Source organism: Anneissia japonica, unplaced genomic scaffold, assembly GCF_011630105.1.
Source record: "Anneissia japonica isolate Jap-2015-1 unplaced genomic scaffold, ASM1163010v1 scaffold2652_len1590060_cov184, whole genome shotgun sequence".
NCBI lineage: Eukaryota > Metazoa > Echinodermata > Crinoidea > Comatulida > Comatulidae > Anneissia > Anneissia japonica.
This window is the reverse complement of record NW_022699919.1, coordinates 303,921-329,306: the sequence shown is the minus strand read 5'-3', so window position 1 is coordinate 329,306 and position 25,386 is coordinate 303,921. Positions and strand designations below refer to the sequence as shown.

General features: G+C 32.8%; 1 protein-coding gene across 5 annotated transcripts in view; it reads left to right on the top strand.

The window, feature by feature from the left end:
- The window catches only part of LOC117103180 (zinc finger protein GLI2-like), a 63,796-nt gene that overhangs the window by 28,727 nt on the left and 9,683 nt on the right, over window positions 1–25,386 (top strand). For 2 of the 5 annotated variants that reach the window (XM_033243697.1, XM_033243696.1), the window contains exons 3-9: window positions 11,973–12,233; window positions 13,643–13,757; window positions 20,662–20,837; window positions 21,244–21,369; window positions 21,494–21,954; window positions 22,496–22,744; window positions 23,515–23,664. In XM_033243697.1, the coding sequence (XP_033099588.1) occupies window positions 11,973–12,233; window positions 13,643–13,757; window positions 20,662–20,837; window positions 21,244–21,369; window positions 21,494–21,954; window positions 22,496–22,744; window positions 23,515–23,664 (1,538 nt within the window). Of the gene's footprint in view, window positions 1–6,213; window positions 6,536–11,972; window positions 12,234–13,642; window positions 13,758–20,661; window positions 20,838–21,243; window positions 21,370–21,493; window positions 21,955–22,495; window positions 22,745–23,514; window positions 23,665–25,386 lie in introns of those variants that run through there. The other 3 variants (XM_033243700.1, XM_033243698.1, XM_033243699.1) reach the window with 3 other exon arrangements.

Below are 25,386 nucleotides of genomic sequence, written 5' to 3'. Positions count from 1 at the left end.
ATGTAAGGTCGAGCGTTCAGGAAAATCGTAGTTTATACTATATAGGCCTAGGTAGTAAAAAATTGCCAAGGCTGCCGACCTCGGAGAATTTAAGGTCGGCAAATTTTTGCCGACCTAATTTTTTCCAATTTTCATGGGCTGCTTCAGTTTGTATTGCGCGTTAAGGGTCGTCCATTTCTTTCATCATTTTCAAGAGAGAACTATAGAAAGTGCTCTCGTTTAATTATCTCCTTCCTGGGGCTCAGTCTTAAATATTTCTATACGGGGAGGTGCCGCATTTATGGGGTATATTTTCGAGGACTTGTAGGACAAGTGTGGGAAATATGGGGAGTTGCAGCATCTATGCGGTATACTTGCGAGGACTTTGTAGCACAGGTGTGGGAAATAACCGGGGTGAATTTGGTAGTTAAAATCCCTGGCATATCTTGGCGTGTCAAATGACAAGATTTTCCGCACGATGTTACCAGGAAAATCAAGCTTAACTGGGTGCTAAGCTGGTAAGCCCCTTGCTAAGACTACCTTTGGCATAGACTCAAGATCGCGACCAGACTTTTTGCCATCCGGAAGCAGTCAGTATTGCGCCCTCCCTGGCACTATTGGGTGGCATTTTTTCTGTCGTCTTTAGAGCCCAATGCGATTTTGGTAATGGTAGTTCATGTCCATAAGAATTGTCAGTAAAATAGGTAGCGCATGTGTCTCATGTCGTGAAGTGGCTGCGGCACCCCCTGTTAGATTTGTATGCAAGTGAGCTCCCCAGGGATTTCCTACCTTCCCCTGAATGTTGTGCAGGAAAAAAACTTAGTGTTGTGTTGCCCAAGCCTAAGCGACCTAAAATCTTGAAAGTCTACAGTCAGCTCTTTAGACAAAAATTGTTAATATTAAAAGCCCAAATATTCCACTTTCAAAAATTTTTTTTTTTAATGTGACACATATATTCACATCCAATCCAAACTTAAATTTACAATCTGAAATCACTGATTTTATCTGTTAGGCCAAATAAAAAAAGTTATTTTGTTTGCCACACCAAACCGACCCAAAATGTACGAAATTGAGGTTCTGCATTTTATTTATTTATTTATTTATTTTTTGGACTACAATGAAAATTATTTTTTTTTAATGAGCTAAAAAGACTGGAATAAGACTAACTTGCTAGATAGTAGGTGATTTGACAGTGTTATGCGATTGTTTTGCCTTTAAATACTGATTTTAAAATGGTCTTTGTTCTATTTTTGTGTATTTTCTACTTTTTAGGCATAAACACATTTATGGGGGTGGAGGAATTTTCCTAACGACCTATATATTTTTTGGATTTCCCTAAAACGTGGCCAACACAAGAATTTTTTATTTTTTTTTGGCCTTACAATTCCAACTAAATTGTATGGGTTAAGTGAATGTAGGTAAGAATGGCCCCGGAAAAAATAGCCCAGGAAAAAATGGCCCCAGTAAAAATGGCCCCAAATGACAAGTAGGTAAAACTGGCCCCAATGAAAAAATTCAGTAATAGAAATGATATTTTTTTTTTAAATCTTTAAATATTTTAATACTGTAATAAGCAAGAATTGAATCATACAGTTACACAACAGATGCAAATAATGTACTGAGAGATTATCAAAAACAACGGCCATTGAACATTTTTTGATAGTTGAAATAAGTTTTAAAAACGTTCACTAACGAAGTAGAGGAATGACATACATACAGTACTTCAGCTACCAAAATATGCAACTCATAGATAACCAAAAAATTCACTTTTGTTAAGTATCAAATGAAATAACTTTACATGTTATAAACAGTGCAAATAAACAGTAATTAAAGCATGTGGATCAATTGTGTGTTTGAATGACAAGTTCATGTATGGGAAAAGGGAGGCTTACTTTACTTCAGCAAATGTTCTGCTTAGAGTTACTTCAAAGAAGTATTTGTTAATCAAACAGTTTTAATACAGGATTTTATTATTGAGGCCGTTTTTACCTTACCTGTCATTTGGGGGCCATTTTTACCTACCTGTCATTTGGGGGCCATTTTTACCGGGCCATTTTTTCCGGGGCCATTCTTACCGTACGGGTTAAGTAAAGTTGCCAGTGAACTCTAGAACTAGGCCTAGGCCAACAGTAATGAAATAAAAGAATGCTCACAGACCCTGATTTCCCAATGTTACTGTATTTATACTACTTGTACTTTTAAATATTTTATTTTAGATCATCATTTTGCCTTTCTCAAAAATGAGTACATTCACTTTTAACCTCTGCCCTAGAGTACGGTACCAACATATGAGAATCCTGTTAGCAACATGTGTGATACACATTACACATTGTTCCCATCATTCAGTGAAAGTTCATTCATTAATTAGCCATTAGGCCTAATCGTTTATTTCTGCCCAACTCATAATCTATTATAATGGTCTTTATAGTATGATCTATTCCAAAATCCTCTAATTGTCTATTCAACCAGTTAGTAAGATTCACACTTTAAATATGTTTTTTAAAAGTGTCTGTTGAGGATGTAGGCCTACATAGAGGGCGTTCTAAGCAATAGCATAATAATTTTTATGTAAAGATTACCACTTTTTACGGTGTATTTGATTGAGCGTACACATTTCTATGTGCATTATAGAAAAAATAGCTGGTATAATATTTATACCTTTTTAAAATATTTAAAAACTTTCTTTTGTTACCTTGTTTTTGAGAATTTTAGAGAATTTTAATCTGGTGCATTAAAAGAAACCTTGGCAAAATTAAAGCCAGATGAAAGGTTGTGATGGAGGTGAGGTAGGTGCCACCTTTCACCAGCATGCAAGAGACTTGCATGGATTATGTGCCTGGGATATAAGTTGGAAGCATAGAATTGGGAACTTCTAGGCATTTAAAAGCCAAGCCAATAATAAAGTACAGTAATGCTAAAGGCTTAATCATTGTATTTTTGTAATTTTAAAAATTTGTTTGCAGTATTGTGTCCAACATTGTAAAACACCAAAGATGTAAATAAAATGTTACATTTTTTGAAATACAATAGACATATTACTAACTTCCTGATACAATATTGTAGCAAGAAATATAAATCAGTAATAAAATAATGAGTAGGAAAATTATCTGTTTTATTGCACCAACAAACTAGATGAAATTCTTCAAGAAAATAAACAATGGATTTCTGGTTTATTCATAAAAAATCATCGAGTTGCGTCAATTTACAAAAATTATTCAGAAACGCCATATAAATTGAAATGCAAAACTAACACAATGGACAAATTACTTGGCTCTTTTCTCTACAAGTTTGTCAACAATTTACAATACATTTACTTGGATTACAATACATTTACTACCAAGATTTCTTGCTTGTAATACACTTTCAAAAGGTTTCACTAAATTGGTTTACAAATGAGGTAATAGCGGTAAACACACAGTAGCATTTAAAGCCCAAGAATTGCGGTAAGTAGCAAATGATGTTTGAAATAGGGTATGTATATCTTTCTCTCATTTCATCCTACCACTATGCAAATTTGGCAGGCAGGAGATAATCTGTGAAGAAGTGGAGGTTTCCATTGAATTGTTTTTGGAAAAGCTCTATTGTTCTCAAGATTTTGCAGTTAAAACTGGTTCTCACGTCGATCATGCCTGAACCACTTTCAATGATACAATTTTTTATGATTACAGTACTTAGTTGATTAACCTTTTTTGAGTTTTTATTTTAGGCAAGGCTTTTTTTTTTACCTTGTTTAGTGAACAATTATGATAACTTTTTTTGGGGTAGTGGGAATTAGTGCACCCACCACCACAAAAAAATGGAAATCGAAGAAAAAAAAAAAAGTCAAAAATAAGTTAGTTATAGTAATAAAGCATGAAAACATAAAAAATGGAAATTGAAGAAAAAAAAAAGAGTTAAAAATAAGTTAGTTATAGAAATAAAGCACGAAAACATAACTCAACAATTTACATGCTATTTTTGTCATGGTCTTGATAAAGAAGAAAAACTAAAAAATCAAATTATAAAACATACAATATAAAGGAAAAGCTTAATACAGTATAATGAAATAATGAAATTTACATTATACAAAATAATTTATAAAAACAGTATATATTATTTTACTCTAAACAGAAAAAAGGTGTTTATAAATATTAACATTACATTGAGGAATATAAAATATATTTTTTTTTAAAGTTTAATTTCTTCCTAATCATATAAATTAAAAGCATTTAACCATCCCATTACTACCATGTTTACATTCACCAACAAAATTTTATTTTATTTTCTTCTCGGGATTTTTTTTTTTGTTTTTTGTTTTTTTGGTAAAACTATTTGCTAAATAAGAAAACAAAATATTATTTTTAATTTTTTCTGCTCTCCTTTGATTATCTTTATAAGAAAAAGTTTTACATTTATTAAGATTTTTTATTAGTTCAACACTTGCACTTTCGCATTTTGTAGAACTTTTCTTTTTAGTGTATCTAATCTAGTACTTTGCCTCATATTTTTAGCGTATCCACGCAGCAAACACAGAATGTATTCATTCGCAACGCTTGTGAATGTTGTGGTTAGGTTATTTCAGAAAATAATGTTAGCACAACATTGCACCCACATTTGCAAAATTATTTAGTCAGAAATTAAACATTGAAGGTTGTACTAAAAAAAATGTTTTGATTTTCAAATTGCAACATTATTTTATCATAAATGATCCAGTGAGTGCCTCTCTCAAATATGTGTCGCTTTAAAAAAAAACGTGCCACCATAATACATTACTTTTATCACTAAGAAGTGCTGCAGATTAAAAATACCGAATTTATTGGAATAAACATCACAGGGCGTTTATTGTTGAAAAGGGTTTTTGAGGGGGCTTTTATTTGTGGGAGGCATTTAATCAAGGAAGGCGTTTATTCCAAAGTAGGCTCTAGAGGGTGCGTTTATTTTGGGGGGCGTTTATTCAAAGTGCGGCTTTATTTGAATAAATACATTAATTACATATTTTAAAGAAAGATCGCAGTGCTAAATTGAGAGGTATCGTTGGACTTACCTACAAAAATTCCTTTATTTAACCAATGTGCTTTCTTTCAACATTATTTAAGATGCATGTGGTTTTAAGAAGCATACAAATAAATATAAATAAAGACTGGAATGACTAAATTGTCATCAGAATAACCTCAAATTGAAAAATAGGCCAAAATCATTCAGTTGCTCAGAGTTGCACTAATGTAAAAGATCATTCCATTTCTTACCTAATTTGGATATGTGCTTGACGACATAAGATACCAGTTTTTGCCGATGTTTTGTATTATTAGGACTCTTTTAAGTTATAATTTCTGACAGAATTAATGATACAGTACAATGGTTTTCGACGATTTAGATAGGCATGTACACAACTTATGGTAAATTTGTAAAAAGTGTTGTTCTCGAATAAGATACCGCACTGAATTCTATCAAATAAAACTGCTGCAATCGGTGCTCATTTATTAGAACATTTACAATGTTATTAATGCTGCGGTGCTCATTAGAACATTTACACTATGGTAAGTATGTCACGGATGTTTATCTTGTTGTGTGGCCTCTTAGAGTTAATTGTGCATTTCATATGTTTGGCTGAGTGCTTGAACATGAACAAGATACCAGGTGAATTGGGCATCTTTTCTACCTCTAAAGTAATTACTTCCCAAAGGGAGCTCTTTGGGCTAGCCTATTTACAAAATGGGTAAGAACAAGCATGTAAAGACTTTCGTCTGAAGTTAATTCACAACAAATTCATAAAAATAAAATAATGTGTTATATTTTAATTAATTATTTATAGCTTTAAATTTACTAGAATGTTGACTTGACCATAATATTTTTTTTAAATATTTAATTTACTTTAATTTACTCAAGTTTAACCCCTCATAGGGGCAATAAATAAGTCTGAGTTGAACTTCATTTTGCTGCTCAATGCCTGTCACTTTACAAGAAGTAATGAGATCATGGGATTCATCTTTAGACTCTACTATTATAATCTATAGGGGGTTATTTTTTCTGAACTCGATAAAATATTTTAAAATTAGCTAGAGTTGAGGAATATCACGGTAAATTATTATAAATACTTCTATTTTTATTTGGTTATTAAGATTTAAATTTTGTTGGAATATTTTTTGTGAGATTTTTAACAACATAGAGTGTGAAAATCATTTTTTCTGTCTGTTGCGATAATGGAATTGCCTGGAAGATGCTTTTCTCAGGGCTTTGGGGTAAAAGTCATGAAGACTGAAGTATGATGAAGGTGATTGCCTTGCAAATGGAGTTGAAATAAAACAAGGATTTTGTTGTGTGGGGTTAAAACAAAGCAGTTTTAATTTGTTGAATCATTTCGTAAATCAGTGATGACATTAAGGTGGTATTTGTGACACCAAAAGTGAAACAAGTTGGAGCTGAAAAAATCAATAAGGATGTTGTTTTGTACATTTGGAATTTATATCTGTTGATACTTGCTGTGTGGTAAACACTTATTTCTTTCTTGGAATGTATACTGGCTATAAGCTTTTATCTGGAACATTGTGGTGTAAGCAAATACAAATATTTAACACTTGTATGTTATTTCTCATGACTGCATTATATTGATTATATTATTTCAGAGAAACTTTATGTAAACTTCTTTTTTAACATTATTTGAAGGTTTGATGTTATCTCTAGTTTGTATATTTCATACTTTTTCATGATGTTTTAAACTTCAATTTAAATAATTGTTTACTGTCCTTGCAGTATAGCATCTGTTTGAAGTCTTTAAAATATTAATATGAGAGAAGAAAGTTTTAAAATGTGAAGTTTATATGGCCTTTTATTTTTTGAAGGGAAACATTTGTAAATTCAATAATTCATGTGAATTATATTTTGGTTACAATTAAATTGCAGATTTTTTTTTGTAATAATAATATGTTACTACTTTTCATAAACAAAGTTAATTATTTAATATAATTTATAATTCCTTGTTAATGTTTATTTTGTTATTTTAGTAATTTTGTTCATATTCAGGACAGTTCTCATTTGTGGTCAAAATTTATTTTAAAAATACATGAAATGAAATACATAAATAAATCAAAAGTTATATGAAAATTGGATGAAAGATCTTAAATAATAGTCCGTAAATGAATGAGTAAAAATATTACAATGACTAAGATTGTTTTTAAAAGTTATTTGCATTTAAAGCCAAATTAATAATTTAATTGTTTATAGAGTTTTGTAGGCTCTGATGTTCAAGCTTACTTTTTAATTTTTGAAAATAAATCTGTCATAAACAAGTATACTGAAATTTAAATGGTATTTTTAAATGTTATTGAAAAAACGCTTGGATATTCTAATTCAACGCTGTATAAGCAATAATGAAAGACCCAATACCTTTTGCTAAACATATCATCTTCTAAAGACCTGAATGTTTATTGTAAGTTCAACAGAATGGCTATCTCTCATAGCTGAGCTTCCTCTTGTTTATTGCATTCTGTCACACCGGCAATGTCATCTAAGATTGGTTCTCTTTCTCGCATCCTTAAGAACAGGCTTCCGCAGAAAAATAAACAATTTGCATTGGTTAATTGGCAAGAATTCTGTTTTGTTGTTCTAATTTTCAATTGAAAAGCTAATCTTACATAAAAATACAGAAAAGTAAAAAAAAAACAATAAAAAAAAAAAACAATCCAAATAATTTAACTTTGCATGCTCCATACATCATATTGTATACATGGCTAGTGAATTTGGATATGTACTGTAGATTCATTTCTTAATAGTTGTTGTAAAATCAGACAAAGCCATGACTCGTCTAAAGCAAAAAAATATTTTAACAAAACACTACTTGCATATTATTACCTTAAAACATGCCAGAGCTGCTCAAAATGACCCAAAATTACCCACGTTTGTCCAATTTTACTGACCTTAGTGAAGGTAACTAGGGCCTAGCAAACCCCCACTGACACAGTGGCTTAACTAGGAGTCTTGAAAGTGGGGGGGGGGGGGGCTGATGATTATGTAATTGTAAGGGGAGCCAGCTTGCAAAATAAGGATATTTGAGGTGATTTTTACTACTTGAGCATGATTTTTTTGCTTCAAACTGGGGGGTGTGTCCCTCCCCCAAAGTAGATAAGACCACTGCTGACAAAAATGTTCAGACTTGTCAGAGGGCTTTGCCACTCCTCCCGCTGAATAAAGAGCCACTACCTCTAAGTCAGTAGGCCTATAAAAATGGGTAGCACTTTGAGGAATCAATAATAAAATGTTTTTCATTCTTGATTTTGCCTACATACAGGTGAATGCACTGTGCAGGCTATGCGGAAGCTTGTTCCAATTTACTAGTAGTAGTAGTTCAGACTGTTATCAATTACTGATTATTAAAGACTTGTACAGCAGTTTATATTGTTTATTAATAAACTATTTTAATTGGATTTCACCACTTTTTGATTGAATTGATTAATTATATAATCAAATCCTAAATAGAATAAAGAATAAACAGTTTTATCAGATCAGGTGGTTAATTGTACAGTATTGCTTAAAACTAAAATTTACTATACTGGTAGCTAAATAAAGTCAAATCCCATTACATTAATCACTTATTTACTATAATTCAGGGGTCGGGAGTATCCCGGTAATTGGGCCGGCCTTCTGCACTCCCACAAGCAAACAATCATTTCCGGAAAATAACCCATTTTCCACAAATTCATAATTTAAATGTTTTTACTACTTTATTATCAATTATTTCATGGAAGTCAGTGGTGATGGGTATGAGAGTGCACAGCAAAATTAAATATATGTTAAAGAAAGCTCTCCCAGCTTGGGACCACTGATATGTTGTGTCCAGGGCCAGACTAACGTGGGGCTTTAGGGCGCCAACTACAGGCCCCAATGTGGAAAAATAGGCCCCCGAACCCCAGGACAAATTATCAAAAATCTGGTTTTATGTTTTAGCCACCGAGTATTTCTAATGAAGGAAGCAACATTAGATTAGATTGCAAACATCTAGTTAAGGAATTTCAGGGAAAAACGGAAATCACAAGAATGATTTTAAGAATTTAAATAGCGAATCTCTCAATTAAATTTTCCATCTATTTTATTTTTATTTTACAAGCCCCTAACAATTTGGTAGTAAACGATTCTAGATTACAGCTGTTTAAAACAGATAGAGTAACAAAAGTTTATTCTGAATAGGGTAATTATCTTGTATTGCTTCCTGCTACTACTAGCAGAGTATTGGAAAATAATGTTGAATTGGTTGTTAATTGTAACATAAGCCTGGTAATTCACTCATAGGACTTACACCATAGTTCCTTTAGTATTAAGCCTACCTCCTACACCTGATTATACATTTCAGTACTACCTCAGACATTACTGTATAAAGATGTACTTTCAAGGGAAATTTGTATTTGGCGTAACTTTTAAAATTTGCCAATCTTTATTTGCATGATTAGGGGAGCCCGAGTATATAAGTTGACTCCACCAAAATCTACACAATTTCATGCTGAGAAGGTAGTGGGCTCATATACACAAAGTACTATGGTAGATTCATGGTAGTTAGTGTTTCCTGTACCTATGTACTACAACATCTTTTTAATTAATATCTTCCATTGATAAAACAGTGATTTAATTAATCTCCTGGTGACTCATATAATACTAGGATTAGCTTAATTGGTATTTGTATTATCATTCCAAATACTTTGGTAGCTACTCATTCATTTGTAATTGTTTAATTTATGCCAATCATTGGTTGCTTGATCGTGGACAACCTATTGCACCTATACTTATTCTAGAATATTTATGCTTTTTGTTTTTTAAACTATTGCAGTTTAATTCACTTTTCAGGATAGTGATTTAATTTAATTAATTATATATTGAAAATGTTTATTCATTGAAAATTGAATTTATTTTTGATTCATAAGGCCCAATAAAAAATGATAAATTTATTATCCCCGCCCACATGTCTTCTATCGTATTTAAAAAAATAGGATTTTTTTTTTAGTTACATATACTATTTCTAAATCATGTTTTTTACTTTGAATATCAATGCACCATCAAGCAATCCCAAAGGTGGTATTTGGCTTTAACAATTTAATAAAAATAAGAAATAAAAAGGCTCTCCCTGTCATCACTTTTCTATTCCATCCTAGATAGGGGGTGATAAACTAATTGTTTTATTTAGCCTTAAGCTAAATTTTAAATGGAAACTATATAGTAGTATGGTCATTTTATTTTAGATTCAGATTCAGATTTATTGTATCAATCACATAAAACACGTGAAATTTGTTTTCCTGAGTTAAAATACACACACATAAAATTAATTAAAATATTAAGTACAAGATCCATCAAAAACATTCATAAAAAGTGTAAAAAGATACCACAGAGTTATAAACTACATCAAACGTACATAAATATTTAAAAAGTTACGTAAATTGAACATCATAGAGTTCTTAATACCTAATTAAACTATAAGAAACATATAAAATTGCAACTATAAAGTACTGTCTTGTATTTGTACAAAAACTTCACCTACTCTGTGTTCTGTTTAATAGAGACCAATTGCACTTGAGAGAAAAAAGTTTTTAAGTCGGTTTTGAGTTGCTTTTAGTCTTCCTGATTTGTTTATATTTATTTCATTGGATACATTTCATTGCAAATTATTTCTTGTATTTTAATTATTGATGTTTATGACTTGGTTGTAATGTCAGAACAATTCAATTAAACAAAACAAATAGCCATGTACAGTATTATAAGACCTTGTCAGAAACTCTGACAAATCTTACAGTAATACTTTATACCAGTAATACAGTCAAGGAGGTATAAATTATACTTCCATGGCATAATAAAGCAGTTCCTACAACAAGAAAAAAAAGGGGGGTTCACTAAACAAGGAATAAAGATAGTCTCGCCTAATTGCATGTGACAAGAATTACATCAAGCGAAAGATACAAGAAAGTGTTTTTTCAATTGGCCTGATATTTAAAATGTTGAAGAAATTTAATACTGTAATGTGTTTTTCCAACTTTACCAGAAATAAATATATTAATGCTAACATTTTTATAGCAAGAATCATGTACAGATGAATAATATTTTGCTAAGTACCCCTGAGATTTAATTATTTACTTGGTGGGTGGTCTTTGACATACAGTACTTTAACCTGGTGCCAACTGGTTGAGTAGCTTCTTCTTTACCTGTAGTAGTTCTGTATGCTTTCAAGAATCTTTAAAAATGCCAGATATTTTGGAGATGACCTGTTGGGATTTCAGCAGGCATTTTGTTACTTCTCTGTTATTCTACCATTAAACCTGAAGTTTCAAATTTGTAACAACTTCTCTTGTTTGTTAGATCTTGTTACTTAATATGATATTTGAGAACATGGTTTTAAGGTCAGACCTTCAGTTGGACTAGTTTTAAAAATTCAAGAAAATTTCATTTAGTAATGACAAAATAAAGTTACTAATTCACACGAGGAATATTTATATAAGCTTATTTTGTTTTTTAATTTTGTTTTGTTTTTTTTTTATAAAAAAAATTAGACTTGTGTTATACAACTGTTGTTTAATAGTTCCCATAAAAAGTGAATCAGAAAAACACAATGTCAAAAAGCATTATGGTACTTGATAGTAGTAGAAACCTATTTAAAAACAGCAAAAAAGGTGTCCTCGCTTAGAATGTCAACAGGGTCATTGACCTCTACTGTATTTGATCAACATCATAGAAAGGATTTAAAATTCATTGACAATTGTTAAAATATGGGTAATTAACAGACGGTTTAGTACATCCAGGTGTAAGACCAACTTCACAAAAAAACAAATACTCCAAAACTGTTTTCCTGATGGGGGCCTAAATAAATAAATTGAACTACTGTAGAGTACAAATTTCAAATTATTATTTATCAAAAAAATAACTGAAGCTTCAAAACTGCAGTTTGCAAAGATATACTGGGATAGTTAACATTTGATTTTCAAAAATTCTAAAGGGTTTTAACCTATCTATAGAAATAAATAATTTATTATTATCTTACACAGAAACTACACGTGTACCAAGTCCGACAACCAAACTGCCGGAGGACATAGCACCCTCATCATCTGATGATGTAGCAGCCACCGCAGCACCAAGAGGAAGCAGGGAGAAGACCTCACATCAACGTCAGAGTAGCAGATCTCCACCACCACACCAAAGAACGAACAAAGAGCCAAGTCCATTTCGTTATTCGCATATTACCCACTATGGTCAGCCAACGTACATTCTCGACTCTCGCAATGGTTTAGCTATGGACCGCCGTTATGGTTTGTACTCTCTTCTCTCAACATCACTTTCTTTTAATTTTAAGTATTTTATAAAAAATGTTTATGGATGAAAAATGAATAATACAGTATTTTTAATTACAAGTTAACCTCCTATGAATATGTTCCATTCATGGAATAAGTATCTACCAGATACTATGGGGGAAGGGGAATGTGTTTACCATCAGATACTATGTAGGTGGTGGGGGGGGGGGAGGCAGCATTTACCAATAAGGTTTAAATGAGTATGAATCAAACTCCGACAAAGTATTTTAAACTTTATTCATTCATTTCCATATAGTTTTATAAATCTACAATATTATTTAGTAATCTATTGTGTTTCAATAATTTTAGTAAAATTATATTTTTGTATTGACAGATAGATAAAAAAAAATATCTAGTTTACCTTGCCTACTGCTATTATAGCTAATTATTTAATGCTATGTTTTGTCAAGTTTTCATTGGTTAAAATTTGCTCAATGGAAAGTTAAAAAACAAACTCTAGAATAGAAAGTATTCAGTAGCAGTGCCAGTGGTCAGTAATTACTTGTGAAACCCATTATGGCAAGAACAAAGACCTTACTAAGCTGTATTTAAGAGATTTAGGATTGCCAATGGATTAAAGCGATTTAAGCTGTACCTGTAAAATGTTAGCTAAATTAAAGACTCTATACGTGAGAATGTATCCTTGCTTTAAAATTCTTGTGTTTTAAAGAGACAAGTCTTAGTCATTGATAATGAAAGTGTTTATAGACGAGTGTTTCATTATCTGAATTGTTGATTCTGTGAGAGACACTTACAAATTTGTTTGGCTTGGTTTGAGTAGAAACAAATCTAATTAAAACATGATAAAAGATTTGTTTCTAATTTGCTGCTTGTTATCTCTGGCACTTGTTCTTTTTACCAATTCCTCTTTCCAAACTGACTTAAAAGTTTTTAAGGAGGCTTAACCACTGATTTTTCTTTCAGATTGAGCAGCTTTAACATGCGAATTGAATTCCCAATTATAATCTTTTGGCTTCACAAAATTTCTTTTGGGTTTTCATTAAAAACAATGACATTTTTTAATATTTCATCCATGAGCTAAATGGTACAATGTCCTAAAATGTGCAAGACATCAGATAACTTTTTAATAAAAAAAAAACAAATTGAAGAACTTCTTTGGTCGAGAATGCTTGGAAGCATCATACAGTACAGTAGATGACTTTATGATTAATAATCCGGTGTCGAGACAAGAAATCAAGTTGGGAAAAGAAGCCGATATAAATTTGTTTTTAAAGTTATAAAGTGTTTTGGCATCTTTCCTAAATTTATAGAATTAAAGAACTGTTTAAAATGTTGCCAAATGTTAGATAATATTTAATATGCTTTTATATTTTTATCCTCTGATGAAATTTTTCTCTTTTGTATAGGTGTCCCTACAGCAATAGAAGGGCATTACGCTTACCATCCACCAATACCAGTGGACGCAAGGACCCACGAAGGCAGATACCATTTTGAACCTCATATGCACCATCCAATACCAGGGTAAAAACTCTTCACAATTATAATATTAAATGTTCTTGTTCTTTGAAATAACTAACACCTTTTTGCATGTGGTACTATCATTCTTTGTCATTTTTCCATGGTGAAATTAAGGGGGTAAACATAATTGTTATGCTACAGATAGTAGAAGATGAGTAAGTTAATTTCCAATATTTATTTTTATGATTAAGTCTTAATCTCTTGCTTTTGTACAATATTATTGTATTCTTTACTTGAATTAATATTTTTATGTACCATATTCATTTGAATTAAATGCCCCACTTTGATAAACAATCCCTCTAGAACCTCATTTAGAATAAACGCCTACCTCGAATAAACTCACAGTGCGTTTAATTTTTCCTTGAAAAACGCCCCCTTAAATGACTGTAAACAAATCTATTGGAAGCAAGATTATTCTCAACACATTCTGTTATGTTCTAGTAGTAGAATTACATTTTTTTCTAACCTGCTTTGGATCAATTTTTTACGTTCATTCACAGAATAACACATTTTGACGGTAATTGTGTTGTAGTTCTGCATTTACAGTGTAATTAAGAGTAGTTTATTTGAGTATACGTATCCATTTTACACCAAAATAAATAGATGCCTCAATCGAATAAACACCTCCCTCGAATGAACGCCCCCTCAAAAACCCTTTTAGCAATAAACGCCCTGAGGTATTTATTAGGATAAATACGATATAATTTTTGCAAGTAACTCTTTACACATGTATATACACTCAATCTAGCTTCTGGTCCACCAAGTGTATAATTGTGTCTTTAATGTGGCTTTTACAAATAAAGATATAGTGTATTACATTTATTAATTATTTTATAATTTACTAAGGCAAATAAGCAAATTTAATGAAATGAAATGAAAATTTAAAGATTTAAAGTGAGGCATTTGTTATTTTCAAAAGAGGTGAAACTTGTAGTGTTGTTGGGTCAAGCATGGAAAAATAAGTTACCTTTTACCTCCCATGGGTCAAGTGTGTAGTACCTAAGGTCATCCTGTGGTACTCTAGGATGATGTTGTATACCATAGATATCAAGTGTGTGAAGGTATCTGTTACTTTACTGTATGGAATAGATGTGGTGGGCTTTAATCAACATAAATATTTTTTTCTCTGGCTACTGTCAAGCCATTTCCTACTAAATTAAGAGTAAATATTTATGAAACCACAAAATTCCTTTTGAGTGAGGCTACTGCTGTGAGTTTATCTTTTTTAACAAAAACAAGTCAACACTGATTTCAATTAGAAGCAAAGTTAGAGGTCATTTTAGTCTGTGAATATTTTACTCATTATAAGTCAGTGATTGTGAAGTTTGGTGGGTAAGGTGCTTACCTTTCAATCTTAGAGTTCTGGGTCCAAATCCTAACCCAACTTCTTAAAAAGAGACTTTATATTTATAGAACATTGTTTCATCCTGTTGGAAGGATAACATTTTTAGATATTAAAATAAAACAAAAAACAAAAAAGTCTAATAAAAATAATATTTATTCAAGGATACTAATACTTGTAGCTGTAGCATGGTAGTTATTAAAATTCTTGCCTTTTTAATCCCATGATCAAATCCTGCCAAACATCAGCTACCAATCAAAGCTCCACTCCCTTTTTTTGTGCCACTTATAATTAGCAATTCTTGATCCATAAATAAATAAAATCATTATCAATTTAAAGTCCGTAATTAATCCATGCTACCATGGGTTGGACTGTTCACCATGATAGCTTTTCTCCAGCCATTTCTATTCTAAGCAGTTGCACGGCTTATCCTTAACTTGTGGAGATCACTGGCAGCAACTTACTCCCATGTCTTCCTACCTTCCTCTAACTTTGGTTCCCTCAACTTTCATCACCCTACACTTCTTGACCCAGTTATCGTCATTCATTCTTTCAACATCATGCCCAAAATGAATGTAAATAAAAAAGATCATTAGAATATTAAATTTGTAGCCCTAAGCCCCTTTATTTTCATGACACATTTTTTTATTTATTTATATATTTATTTACAAACATTAACACAAGAACACAGGACTTTAAAAAAAATTATATTTAGCATGTGGCTGACAGCTACTAGAACTTGTTACCGCAAGAGTTGTTTTTAAACACTTTTAATTATATTTGTAACTGTCAGTGTTTCCATTATCTTTTATTGTGTATCATTATCTTTATTAGTGTATCATATATATTATTTAATAATTGATATAATGATATTCAGGTATAACTGCCACCACTATTCCTTTACCCTCTTAAAACTTCAAAAGAGTCAGGCCTAATTTAGAACATTATTAACATTGATATCAGCACCATATCTTTTCCTCGTTTATCATTTTTGACGTATACAAATCGCTTATGCTTGAGATAATATTTTAAATTATGAATCAACCAATCAGATCATGTGTAAAGTAATTATACATTCTGCGTATTCCTTAGGTATAACTGCCACTATTTTTCTATTACCTTCTTAAACTTCAAAAGTCGCCGGCCTAATTTAGAACATTATTAACATAGATATCAGCTCCATGGTCCAGCCTAGAAGGCATTCTAAAAATTAAAAATGCCTCTGCTGTGGTAGTATGTAAAGTACAGGGCAAAACCATAGCAACATCACTCACCATTGGTAAGGATTTTTACCCTCAAGAATTTGTGTTGTAATTTGAACCATCTTGCCTTCTAATCTTTCGACCAATCATGATCGCTCTTTAAATGAGTTGCCCTCCTAACCTATTCAGGGGCCTTCAAGGAAAAGTTGTTTAGAAAGTAAATGCAATTTGGCATTGGGTTTCTAGTGGCCATTTTACAGCAGCTCCTGCGGAGTTGCAAGTATCGTTGTCTTTTCCAAGTGTCTTAGGAAATTTAATTTTCTTTTTTGTAACACGACATCTGAAAAAGAGTTTTTATTATGTTTTTCATGTTATTCCATATGTTATTCAATTAATAACTAAACTTAGTATATGTATCCTTATTTTGAAATTATTAATTTGTTTATTAAATAAATTGAACAATAAAAGTAGATGTGAAGAATCAATAAGCTTTTAAAGTTTTTCTTTCTGAAAATCTGTCCAAAACTTTTTAAAAATAGATTTAAGAAATTTATTTACACCATATCAGCATAGAACAAAGCTTGGATTATGAATTGTCCAATCAGGTGACTTCTATTAATTGTTCCTTTTACTGTGATTTAATTTAAATCATTTTGCAACAAACAGATACAGACTGCTGTAGTCAAAATTTGAAAAGGAATGTTTGCCCTACCAGGTGTGTAATCCTACTGCATTAATGCTCAGTACGTTCTCAAATACAGTACTTAGGCAAAAATCTCGCAAGTGATTCAGGTGGGAATATTAGGGCAAAACAACATTTTCATTAAAATCTTCTGATGCAAACACCATTAGAACACAACTTTTAATGTTATCTAAAGACCGCATACTAAATGATAGATAATGCGGAAAGTGTAAAATATTATTACCTACTGTATATTTATTAATAAATAGCTTTAAAACAATTGTTAGTGACTATTTTTCATTTACAACTTCATAGGTACAGTCACCTATGGAAGATTGTATCTATACTGGATGAAAATTCTGGGAATGTGAAGTATAATTTAATTACCTACACTATCAGACAGGGTCTCAAGCTTACTGTGAGTTATCTATCAAGCTGCTCAGCTTACTATAAATTAGCAAGACAAGAGAGATCAACTTGTATGGTAATCTCAATTTTAAAATACAAAATGCGAGTTGCAAGTTAGAGAGAAGGGATCACCAATATGCAAGAACCTTGGTTTTAAATTAAGAATTTTACAATCAATGCCTGCAATGCCAGGAAAAGGATGAAAAAATATTGCCACTGGCAGACTTCAAGCAAAAATGTTAAAAGAAAGATAATTTGTTTGCTATGCGACAAACAGCAGTGCTTTTAATAATCAACATACAGTGGGTTTAAGTCCAGCACACAGATGATAGAGGTTGCCCTCTCAATTGACAAAAACAGACAGACATGGTGTACTGGCAGAAGAATATGCATACATCAACGGGAAACACAACCACTGCAGACATTGTTGCACTTACTTTTGGTCTACCACTCTGTTTGTATGAGTTATATGAAGACACTACAAACCAGAAAACGTTTTGGCAAGTAAGCAGGTGCTGTCTGAGGTGGCTGGAGTAGATTTTCCTTGTGTAATGTAGCAGGTGAAAACCATGCCAACTGGAACAACTTTTTCAGAGACTGGGGGAAAATAAAGATGAGCAAGCAGAAGATGTCACTCCTAGAAGCCACAACAAGATGTCATTGGTGTAATTAGACAGCAAGCAGAGATAGATAATTTCGAGAAAGGTTGTTGAAGATGAAGTACCAACCAAAAAAGATGGAACATTTGAAAAACGATAAAAAAGAGTATCAGAATTCTGTATTCCGTAGCAGAATACTTTATGCTTCGCTGTCTCATGGAAGACATGGAAAAGTAAGACACCACAAACCAGAATATTTTATGGCCAATAATAAACCAGATACTGCCTGAGACAGCTAGAATAGAAGTCAAGTTCAATACATGTGGCTACGTAGCACATTAAACAAAAGTGTTTGACAAGATGTGAATGAGTGTGTGATCACCTCTGCATCCCAAAAAAGATGCAGAGGAATGAGCATCCTGTGGGTGGGGGTGGGTGTGTGTGTGTGTGTGTGTGTGTGTGCATCCTGTGTGTGTTTTTCAACAAAAATCATCAACCTGAAGACATGTAATAGATGCAAGAAGAAATATTCTGAAGTTTGAAAAAAGGAACCTAAAGATATCCTGAAAACAAATCTTAAATGAAACAGTTATAGGCCTATATTGACATATGCATGAATGAAATCTTAAGGTCACCGATTTACAACTCTCCCACTTTTTCCAATAATGCTATCAAGCTATGTAATTTATAGTTTGACTATCAAATGAGCAAGTTAATAATATTCTAAATCAAGTTACTCAGCATACTGTAATGAGTAGCTGATTGAAATGACTAGGTTAATGGGGTTCTAAATCATGAAATAACTAAAGACGAGGTCAACAAACCTTCACCAGTTTACAGCACCATGGGCAAAAGGTCATCTGACAATTCCATGAAATCTAATAATTTGGTATGATTCATAGCTCTTAGCTAAAATATCCAAATTATTGGTTGTCTCAAACCCTTGGTTTACAAACTTTTGATCCAATATTGCAGAGGTGTGGCAGACTTTATAAATTATTTGGCAAACTACAGTACAGTATAATAGTGTAACAATTTAACACAATGAGGATACAGTAACTGCCATCTTTACAAATGTTTGAGAATGAGATAATCAGGCAAGGATACTGTTGGACTGCAGGTTTGCGGCAAACCTAGAGAGAATATGCGTACATCTCGGATTAAAATTGTTGAGGACCCAATTCAATTTCCATAAACCACAAAACAGTTGTTTGTATATGCCCAAAAAAGAAGTCTACAATCTGTTAACCATCTAACTTCTCTAGGTAATGTTATAAATTAGAATCATATTATAGCTACAACATACAAACTTTGGAAGTGACCTCTGCCATCCTGAAAGAATAAAAATTACAGTCTGGTGCCAGGTCCATAAAGGTGATGGATTTCAGAAACACAATGTCATTGTTTGACCTTTGACCAGATGCCTTCTCAGAATCAAGTGTTTTACATAATGTATGCATTATTTTTGTAATTAACCTGTAATTCTGGGATATATTTATGCTAGTTTCAATGAATTCCTATTTCTTGTAATTTTAAATTAACTAATTATGAGTCTTGAATAAAGGAAAAAATGCAATGATTTCTTGTCTTGTTACTTCTTGTGCAATTATTGTATTGTTGTATAATATGCAAATGTTATATTTTTTATTTGGTAATGACTAGATTAACGGCAAAAAATGAAAGGTTGTGAGCCAATAGTCTATATAAAGAAAGTCAGAATTGGTAATGTGGTAAAACAGATTGTATCTGATGTACTCCAAGTATAACAAACTAAAAAAATAATTCTGTAACTGGAACTTACATGTATGGAGAAAAAATATATTTTGTCATACATAATTGAGTGTTTTCTCAATTATATTGAACTGCAAGAGTTGTGACTCCTGTGGTTTCATTGGAACGTAATCCTATTTCAAAAAGTACTGCCACGAAAGGGCGTCCATAAAAGATGCCCATATCGAAAGTGTGCTACGTGCAAAAAATGAAAGGTTGTGAGCCAATAGTCTATATAAAGAAAGTCAGAATTGGTAATGTGGTAAAACAGATTGTATCTGATGTACTCCAAGTATAACAAACTAAAAAAATAATTCTGTAACTGGAACTTACATGTATGGAGAAAAAATATATTTTGTCATACATAATTGAGTGTTTTCTCAATTATATTGAACTGCAAGAGTTGTGACTCCTGTGGTTTCATTGGAACGTAATCCTATTTCAAAAAGTACTGCCACGAAAGGGCGTCCATAAAAGATGCCCATATCGAAAGTGTGCTACGTGCAAAAAATGAAAGGTTGTGAGCCAATAGTCTATATAAAGAAAGTCAGAATTGGTAATGTGGTAAAACAGATTGTATCTGATGTACTCCAAGTATAACAAACTAAAAAAATAATTCTGTAACTGGAACTTACATGTATGGAGAAAAGCCCGTATCGAATGTGTGCTACGTGCATGTTTGATTTTCGAACTCTATGCAAATTCTAATAGGGCGCCCCCCCCCCCCCCCCCATATCTTGTGGCAGTGCTTTTTATGTGCATACAAAATCAGGGCAGTCGGGCCTCTTGCAATTCTAAAGTATATTGGTTTTGTTATTATTTATTAGAGTTTAGCCTGGGAACATACTGTAGGTGGAGTCTTACTATATTTTTAATCATTTTTGGCTTTCTTTTTTTTTGCCAGACACACCCACGGAGCAAGTCCTGTTCTCTCTGACATCTCATTCATAAGGCTGCCCACTCAGAGGAGTGGTAGTTCCCATCCAGAATCTCCTATCTATCCATATTATCAATACATGGATAGCCCAACAATTTCAGTACTGTCTCATGCCAGAGGACTCAGTCCCAGTGGTCATCATAGTAAGTAAAATGGTTTTAAAGTGTGTGTGTATATTGACTAAAGTAGCATCAAGTGTTCTTCCGCTAAAACCCGCCCCATTGGATACCGTTGTTACAATGCCACAAAACGATAGCATATGTACATAAGCATGTGCGTTTGTGGGTCAACATGCATTTGTGGGTCAACATGCATTTGTGGGATTTCATGTGTGTTTTTTGGGACAATAATGCTACTGTACTGCTAGGTAAGATTTGTTCTCATGATAAAGAAAAATACCCCTCAATTTTCTGCTTTATTTCTTACAACTATTACTAACAACATTTTTACATCACTGCCCACTCTCCTTACCCCCATCTCTGCCTCCATATATAGCCTGTAATCGATCTTCCATCATATCTCATGCTTGATAATATTTTTTGCCCACAGGTCATCCCAGTGTTTACTTGCCACATATGGTTGCATTCCCTCCTCATGGATCTGAGCTAACAGGGCCCCCTAGCACAGCTGGGAGCATCGAACATCCATCTCTGGAGTTTGCTTCATCAGTTGAAGGTTTGTAGAGCTCTGAGTGTTATCCAATTATCCTAAAATATTATATCTCGCTTATACAGTACATAAATGACTGATTTATGAAAAGTTGAACATATTCACTATCGGATTTCTTGTATATTCGTAGGTTCAAGATTCTCAAGTCCAAAGCCATCAGCTCGTCTTAGCAGGAAGCGTGCACTTTCAATATCACCATTTTCCGAAACTATTGATATCAATGCCATGATACGTACGTCACCAAACTCGCTTGTAGCGTACATCAACAATTCCCGAAGCTCATCAGCAGCAAGCGGCTCCTACGGTCACCTCTCAGCCGGGGCGGTGAGCCCGATGAATTGGCATCATCCTGTGACGCCGATCGCACATCTCCAGCAACTGCAACAGCAGCTGATGCGGCATCGGAGCGGTAATCCATACTTGCCGGCTACTAGTCCAGCCCAACATATTCCTGGTCACGGCTACCCACATCATGGCATGGCTGCACTCTTCTCACATGCCCATGGCCATCATCCACCCAGCCTACAGGAACAGCCTTGCAAGTCACATCACCATCACCACCACTCTCACCAGCAGAGCTACCCAGCAGAGGTTTGTATTAAGGCCTTGAAAACTATGTTTATTAAGCACATATACAGTATAATAGACGCTATCCAATGAAGAATTTTACGCAACAATGGCACCACAAAATTTTGCTACCCCATGAGCAAAAGCTTTTTTCCACCTACCCCTCAACTAATGTTTTTGCCACCTGACAGCATTATATTAGTATAATTATACTTCAAATAAATGTTGCTTCTGAATGTAATGGGGGAGAGTTTCTGTCCAATTAATTTGTGTAACATTCAAAATGTTTCATATTTATGTTTTTGTAGGTCAGTTTGAATACTTTATATTGTTATTTTGCATAAATCACATATTGAATCAAAACATCTTACAAGCTAACCTAAAGCTGGGGCTGTAATTGCAAGTATGCATAAATAGTCTGTGGCTAAAATATAAAACCAGATTTTTCCCCATTAGGGCCTGTATGTTAATCTGGCCCTGATAAAAAATATAAATCCTTTTTATGATTTGATGTGATGCTATCTTTGGAAAATGATTTCAATCCTGCATTAAAATTTGTCTATAGGTGAACTTAGGAGAAACTAACAACAATGTAGTGAGCAGTACAGTCGATCCGGACTCCAAGAGAAGCCGCATCAAAGAGGAACCCTTCAAGTCGCCTGCAAGTATCGTGTCATCCACGTCTGCGGAAAAGTCTGCTGTGATGGCGGTTAAAGATGAGGATATGAAACATGAGGAAGAGATACCACCAGTCACAGACTGTGAGTGGGGGGATTGTAGCCTCCATTGTAACACACTGGAAGAACTTGTACACGTAAGTTTGAAAAACAAATTCCTTTAAGAGATGTTCATATAAATTTGACGAGGAGGGATAATATGCAATTTAATTATTTTTCATTAAATTTTTGAGGGTTTTAAGTTTCACCTTGTAGAGTATGTATCTTTAGTTTACATCTAGTAAACATAACAGAATGCTTGGTAGCAAATGTGTGGCAAAACCAAGCCAAACCTGTCGCTTCTCACAAAAATAGATTTTCAGTTATTAATACAGGCTTTAGCAGCAAAATGAAAGTTATAAAATGGTAAAAGGAATCATTAAAATCTGACATTTTGTTAAGTAGTTACAGGAGTTTAAGCATACATCTCTGTTTAAAGAACAGTATTTGAGAAATCTGCTTTTAAAGTTTACAATCAGCCATTTCTCAGGCAGAGACCTTCAGCAAATCGAAAATGAGGACAATAACAACATAGATGTATAGTTTAGTGTAATTTAGATTTCAACATTTTTGACATTCTAACATGTTTTGGACATTACCTCCAAAAAAAGACGTTTTGCGAAGAGTGTCTGATTTAGCTTGTCTTCAACACATATGCTTCCATTTAACCACCAACAGTTATGGAGTTGGTACTTTAATATACCTTGTATTTTCTTACAAGAAAACTAAATTATATTTCTGAAATGCAACCTAATTTGCAGAATGCTTCATGATTTTAATTATTCAGTATTGAGTAGCTAACTTAATTGCATTATCTTATTAAATTTTTTCAATCTTACTGAATTTTACAATTATTTATTTTCTACAGCATATTAATAATGATCACATTCACAACGAAAAGAAGGAGTTTATTTGTCACTGGCGTGATTGTATACGTGAGGAGAAGCCATTTAAAGCGCAGTACATGCTGGTAGTTCACATGAGGAGGCATACTGGGGAGAAACCTCACAAATGCACTGTAAGTTGCCGATGTTATCACATTTATTATTTAAAAGAAACTTAAAAGGAGCAGCTTAGCTCAGTATGGTGGTAGCCACTGTGTGTGCGTTGAACCGTGGTCCCCGGTCAAATTTCCATAACTGCCTCTCCTAGTGTTTCAGCTGGAGGGCTGAAATATAAGTTACAATAGCGCACCATCTTTCAGATGAGACGTTTAAGGTGTTGGTCCCGTGTGCACTTATGGCCCATGTGCATGTTAAAGAACACAGTACACTCTTCGGAAAAGAGTAGGGTATTGTCTCCATTCACTATTTACAGAATCAAATAAAGAATACTTTCATCAATCAAACAAATGAACAGAGAAATTTTTTTTGCCAGTTGCTAAAAATACACTTAAAAATTTAAGCTTAAAATATGGTTGTACACAAAATATTAGAACATTAAAACTAACAAGTACAACATTTTGAAAAAAAAAACACCTGTTGGAAGAAGAAATGATAATGTGTTTGACATGACATAAATTCAGTGACAGAAAAAAAATAACAAATGTAGTATTAATATAATTGTTTGTTTTTTAACATCTTGCAGAATTGAAACATTTACAAAGAATTCTCAAACATAGATTTTTTTTTGTTAATATATTTGAGTCTGCCAACGCTAATTAACAGCTTATAGTAAATGAGGCTCTCTACATCATTTGAGAATGTTATTCGCCAAACAAACAATTATTGAGTCATTTTAGTGTTGTCATATCACATTCATTATGGGATTCATTATGATGTCATCCCATGTATCCATGATGATATCATTAACATCCATATATGACAAGTATGATTATTTCATACCACACCTATATAACTGGTAAAAACTGGTACTTGTTATATTATAGTTTGGACATAAATAAATAAGGTTCTGTATCAGGTTTAAACAAACCAACTTAAGCTTGACTGTGTATGAAACACATGCTGTGGCCATGGTTACCAACTAGATAGGATCTACTTAGGGATCTGAATAGAGATATTAAAATGAATCTGAAAGACCTCCCCAAATTCACAATCTGGATGTCATCAGATATCATGGGCGTTTCTTGTTTTCGATTTGTTTATACAGGAGCTCAAAAATAAGCAACTAATCTGTTTATACCTGTAAATATACATACCATTTCATGTGTTTTATTATAATTGTTCATTCTTACTATTTTTTATGTGACAAGCAAAGTAATTTTGAAGCCTTTTTATGTGCTTCACAAATATGTTGTTTGTAGTCTGTGTTGAATAGCTTGTTGAGTATAGATGCTTGCCTTCCAGTCCTAGTCTCTTGGACTCAATTCCTCTCATAGTAAAGGAATTTCTCTCACAACCAAAAGACACTGTACTCCTTAAGTATCATAAGACTTGGTTTATGTAGAGCTGAGCTTATTTATCCTTTAAAGGGAATACCACTGCTTGCCATATACTTGGCTCTTGAGAATGAAGTTCAATAAAACAAAAATATAAAATTAAAAAACAAAATGTGGCTATTGGAATCGTCATCAGTTTGGGTAAATGTATGTTGATGGAGAAATGACTATGTTTTGTTTGAGGAATAGAATGGTAGTTGATTGTCATAGATGCTGCAAAACATAATACATATTTCTTGCATATACTTCAAAGCCACTATATTTGAAATAAAATGTTAAAATGACAAGAATCAGACTACTTAACTCAAAGTTGAGAGACCGAATCTCAAATCACAAATTGAG